This window comes from Helianthus annuus, chromosome 5 (assembly GCF_002127325.2).
Source record: "Helianthus annuus cultivar XRQ/B chromosome 5, HanXRQr2.0-SUNRISE, whole genome shotgun sequence".
Taxonomy (NCBI): Eukaryota; Viridiplantae; Streptophyta; class Magnoliopsida; order Asterales; family Asteraceae; genus Helianthus; species Helianthus annuus.
The window spans coordinates 13,912,739-13,918,546 of NC_035437.2; the positions used below are offsets into that span (position 1 = coordinate 13,912,739).

Below are 5,808 nucleotides of genomic sequence, written 5' to 3' on the forward strand. Positions count from 1 at the left end.
TTTCTACCACGTGTTCTCGTTATCAGTTGTTAACTGACAAGTAACTCTGGAGTTTGGTTAACTTACTTGTCACCTTATAGGTTTACAACAATATTTTTTAACTCTTTTTCTAAGGGTGTAAGGAGTGGTTAAACACTTTGGAGTGGCAAACTAAAAAACCGATCAATCAGAGCGCACCATGTCAATCAGCCAAAAGTGTTTAAACTTTTGTGAAAAGTGTTGGCAATGGTTTAGACACTTGGTGAAGTGGTAAACTATTTTTAAAAAAAAAAGGAAAAAGTTGTGATTGGTTGAGATAGGAATGGACCCCACCCACAATACCCTCTCTCTTCCTCAATCACTTTCCCCACATCAGCAAGGCATCCCCGATTCTTGAGTTGTTCGGCAACGGCAAAACCTCGGCAGCGGTGTTTGCCGATCGGCAAAAAAGTTTGCCGAGGTTTGCCGCGTCCCACTCCGCACACCCTAACTCTTTTCTTAAAAAGCTGTAATTTGTTTATAAAGTTTTCTTTATTTATATTTAAAATTTATATCGAGATAGTTGGTAAACGGACAAAAAGCTGCGTCGCTACCCCTTTTTGAATAGCAAAACTAAGTCTTTTAAAAACTACGTCCATGGATCTCGGGTTCATAACATTACTATGCATGACCCTTTGAACTCGACTAAGTAGGTCCATAGCCTCTGACGCCAGAAAACCAAAAGTATCAAAAGCAAATGGGATAAACATATGCTGTTTGTCAAGACACGTTTTCTCGTGTTTGGTCACTTTACCCGAAGCAGCCTGACCCACCGTGAAAGCACTACCCCCTAAACCCACAAGCCGCAAAACCCCTGTTAGATCCACACATGCATGTTTTCCTCCTACCCATCCAAAGACCAGTTAAGAAATTAACGGCTGCCTCTTTTTTAGCATAAATAATTTTTAATAGATATATCTTTAAATAAAAGTTGAAGCTTATAGAACTTGTATGTCAAAGCTAAAGGTTTTTATCATTGAAACAAAATTTAATAGATATATCTTTAAATAAAAGTTGAAGCTTATAGAACTTGTATGTCAAACTTGTCGTATGTTAATGTTATTGATGTTATATTCTGTGTGATGTTAATTATGTATAAACACTATTTCTCCTGCCTTTATGTGGTATTTGGTTGATGAGTATATATAAATAAAAGAATACAATGTGTTTAGTTTGAGAATTCTGAGATGGATATGTAAGTAATTATTGATATTTGATTGATGTAATTGTTTTTTGAACGGTTGAAGGGGTATGGTCCTAAAAATCCGCGTAAACCTTTTTTCAGGTCGTGCACGAGACCATACTCCTTATTCAGCAAGCTGATCAATCTTAGTCTCACGCGGGTTACTTCAACAAAGACTAACCTCGCGTGAGGTCCAAACAAGAAAGAATATCAGTTTTATACTTAGCATTCTGAATAAGAGCCTTCAACCACCCAAAACCCTGCGTGGGCTAGTTACGTGCTCAGCAAGGGTCGCGCAGGGCTAGGGCGCAGGGCCACTTCAGAAGGTACACAAGGTACAAGTGGCAGAAGAAAAGAGCCAGTCAGCGTCCTCCAGGCTGTGCTCTATCGTGCTCCACGATCGTCTGACGTGCAGGAGACAATAAGTACACAAGGATGCCTATGTGGCACCAATCAGGGGGCGGCGACACCTGTCCCACGATCTCCACTTAACTGCTGATGGCAGAGGGACAACAAGGCCGACAACAGGGATACGTGGCTCCAATCAAGGTGCGCCAGCACCGGAGATCTTCTAAAAGGCACAAACGGTCGATACTTGTGAAACAAGGAGGATATTCTCTGTTGTCGCCTTCCGGCCCAAGGCCCATCAGCCCACCTCCTCTTACACCTCTCCGGCTATAAATAAGGACATTCATTCACAGGTTAATTCATTCTGTTCTCTTCACTCTCACTCTTACCAGACACTTATTTCCTCAAAGCAGAAACTTATTCTCACGCCGGAGTCTGGTTAAGAGGGAAACCCCCATATTCCCCTCTTAACGAGCTAACGGTGTTTTGTTTTGCAGGATTATCGGATCATTAAGGAGCTCAGGAAAGTTTAAGAAGATTAACCACTATGAAAGGAACATAAACCAAACTAATTAACTCTAAAATTAGTTCCATGTTTCTTCATTGGCGCCCACCGATTTTTTCAATCACTTTCATCTTCTTTTTCTGAGTTTTTTGTTTTCTTGATCATGGCTGGTCAAGGAATCATTCCTGATTTCGGTTTTGGCACGAACTCTAACGCATGACCGGTTGAGGACAATCATAATGTCCAAGTCCAACCTGCCGAGGAATTAGGCGAAATCGAAATAACAAACACTGGGGGACCCGCGCGAGCATCACTCGCATCACTCAAGCGGTAACCCCAGGAAACAATATTGCTGGTCCTTCAAACCCAGCTCTAAATCCAAACATTTCGGCGCTACTTGGGCTACCAGAAGGCGAAACTCTAGCCTCCTGGTACGCCAAACAAATTGCTACCATTAATGCTGCGTATCAGTCTTTGAGCGCACAACAATCAATCCTGCAAGCTGAACCATCCTTGTTTACACCTCCGGGTCCAAGTCAGGGGGCGCGCCAGATACCCCCACAACAGAATATCCAAGGAAGAACTAACAGACCTCCCCCCATGAGAAGGCCTAGCGTGCACGACACGCGCGACACACACGGGGAAACAGGTAGCTATTATGACCATCCGTCAAACGTTCAAAGAGGTCCAGTTCATAGCCGGCTCGGGCCGCGCAACATGAACAACAAGTGGGATGACACAGACCCAAACAATCCAACTTGGCAAGATGACGAAAGATCCTCAGTCTTCAACTGCTTGCAGAAGAATCATGAATACTACAAGCCAAGGCAGCACATCGCGTACAGCGAAGAAGCGGAGCGAGACTTCCCGCCTCGCCTATAGACCAGCTGAAGCTGCAGAACATTCGAAGTTCATTCCAAAGATTGCTCTAGCCCCGCTATCAAAAGAAAAATTACCACCAACAGTGGGAAAGTTCAATGGTTTAACTGATCCTGACGATCATGTCAGAGTATTCACAAGCGTTGGTTGTATGGGAGGATGGAACATGCCGATGTGGTGCCATCTGTTTATCCAGACTTTCACAGGGGCTGCTCGCGCCTGGTTCGACAGCCTTCCACCAGGAAAGATCACGTCGTGGGTTGACTTCAGAACCCAATTCGTAAATCATTTCAGCCAACAAAGACGTTACCAGCGCGACACAGCGGAGGTAATAGACATCTGGCGTAGAGACAACGAGGGGCTAGAAGATTTCATCACTCGCTTCAACAAGGAGTGTTTAGAGATTGGTGGTGTAAGTGAACAATTGATGCGCGCACACTTCAAGAAAGCCATTCGATGTGATAGCCTCATCAGGACTATCACAGGCAAAGACGGTATGCCCAAGGAATGGGAAAAACTCATGGAAGCCGCGAAGATAGTAGCGCAAACTAAAGAGTCTTTGGCCGGTAACAAGAACTCGTACACTGAAGATCGTTTTTCCAAAGTAAGCTCGCGCGATAACAACAGGCGCAACAAAGGCAAAAACCTTGGATGGAAAGCTAGCCAGTCCAGCGGTTATGATGAAGGACCACGCTTCAGAGAGGATGCACGAGACACAATCGATCGCATTGGTTATCGAAAGGCAGTCCGGAACGAGATTCGAGAAAAGCACTGGACTCCGCTCATTAAGACACCAAAAGAGGTGCTCATGACGGAGAACCACGACTTCAAGGCTCCAAAGCCTATGACGAACAAGAAAGGCCAAGACCCAAACCTGTACTGCGATTTCCACAAGGATACAGGTCATCTGACGGATGACTGTGTCAGCTTAAGGCAAGAAATTGAAAAAGCGCTGAATAGCGGGAAACTAATCCATCTAGTGAAGAATGTGCGCAAGGAGACACGCCAAATTCAGCGCAATGATTATGGGAACCAAAAGAAAGTCAGGCGTCTGGAAACACACATGGTCAACAGACCAAGATAAAGCGCAAGAGATAAAGGCAAGCGCCCATTCGAACCTGCATGGCAAGAGCAACAGGTCATATTTCTGGTAGTACGCGGGGGTCCACGCGCCACGCACCCCATCGTCATTACCGGTATCATCGGTCATACGAAACAGAATACATATTTATTGATCCGGGAAGTACAGCTGATATCATCTATGAACAGTGCTTCAATCAGTTTGATGATGAAGATAAAGCGCGCCTTGAGCCTGTCGATTATCCTCTTTCAGGGTTTTGCAATGAGATGGTCTTCCCACTAGGCCAGATCAGTTTCCCTGTCATGCTATCTGATGGGAAACATTCAAGAACTACTCTCGTCAACTTCATGGTGATGTCAGTCAAATCAAGGCATGATGTTTTAATTGGGAGAGAAACCAAAGGAGAATTGAACATGGTAACCTCCACACCCCACTCAGCCACTGGCTTCCCAACAGATACGGGGGTGGCGATTATCTATGCAAAGAAGGAAGTGATGGCAGCTGAGGATGCGCGACCAGTCAAAGCACCAAAAATTTCAACAACTGAACCAGAAAGTGGGTATTGAATCGCAAGTACCAAGAACAAACGGTGACGATAGGCCACACAATCTCACCAAACATCCGGACGCACCTCAAGCAGTTACTGTTCAGGAAAATGGACATTTTCGCCTGGACTTCGGCTGACATGACCGATGTCCCGCGTGATGTTACCGAACACTGTTTGAACACTTATCCCTCCGTTGAACCAAAAGTGCAAAGAAGGCGCAGCCTAGGGGCGGATAAGACTAAAGCGATGAATGAGCAAGTTTGTGAGCTACTAAAAGCAGGAATCTTAAGGGAGGTGCGCTATTAAAGCTGGGTCGCAAACCCCATCATGGTCGAGAAGTCTAATGGAGGATGGCGCATGTGTGTGGATTACACCGATCTCAATAAGGAATGTCCCAAAGACTGTTATTCACTGCCTGAGATCGACAAAAAGATAGACTCTCTCACGCCATACAGATGGAAATGTTTCTTGGATTGCTACAAAGGGTATCATCAAGTCCAGATGGCGCTGGAAGATGAAGACAATATAGCATTCTGAACCGACATCGAAATTTTCTGTTACACAAAAATGCCCTTTGGACTCAAAAATGCTGGCGCAACATACCAGCGATTGATGGATACGATCTTTGCCGAAGATATCGGAAAGCACATCGAGGTTTACATTGATGATCTTGTGATCAAAAGTCCCGAGGAGGACCAAATGTTGAAGGATATAGAGAAGACATTCAACTCTCTGAGAAGCGTGAATATGAAGTTAAATCCAGCCAAATGTTCCTTTGGTATGGAGGAAGGCAAATTCTTGGGCTTCGTGGTTACAAATGGCGGCTTCAAAGTTAATCCTGAAAAGATTTAAGCCATAGAGCGGATGCCGTCACCGCGCACGATTAAAGAAATGCAAAGATTAGCCGGTCACCTAGCCGCACTTAATCGATTTCTATCAAACCACGCAGTAAAATCATATCCTTTCATTAACACTCTGCGCAACTGCGTGAAAAAGCAAGTATTCAAATGGACGCCCGAAGCAGAAGCTGTTTTCCAGCAAATGAAAGAGTGTTTGATCAAGCTCCCTACGCTGACCGCGCCGTTTGAAAAAGAACCACTCATTCTGTACCTGTCTTCTTCGGACAAGGCAGTTGGGTCGGTATTGTTGGTGGAGAGAGATGGAGTTCAGACTCCAATTTACTATGTCAGTAGGGTGCTTACAGATCCAGAAATGAGATATTCAACAACGGAAAAGTTAGTGCTTGC

The 5,808-nt window shown here is 44.7% G+C and overlaps 1 protein-coding gene across 1 annotated transcript; it reads left to right on the plus strand.

Annotated features, from left to right (window-relative positions):
* The first annotated feature begins 2,820 nt into the window (after positions 1-2,820).
* LOC110942709 lies at positions 2,821-4,017 on the plus strand. The gene has a single exon (XM_022184475.1). The coding sequence runs from the start codon at positions 2,821-2,823 to the stop codon at positions 4,015-4,017; it is 1,197 nt and encodes a 398-aa protein (XP_022040167.1).
* Positions 4,018-5,808: the final 1,791 nt, after the last annotated feature.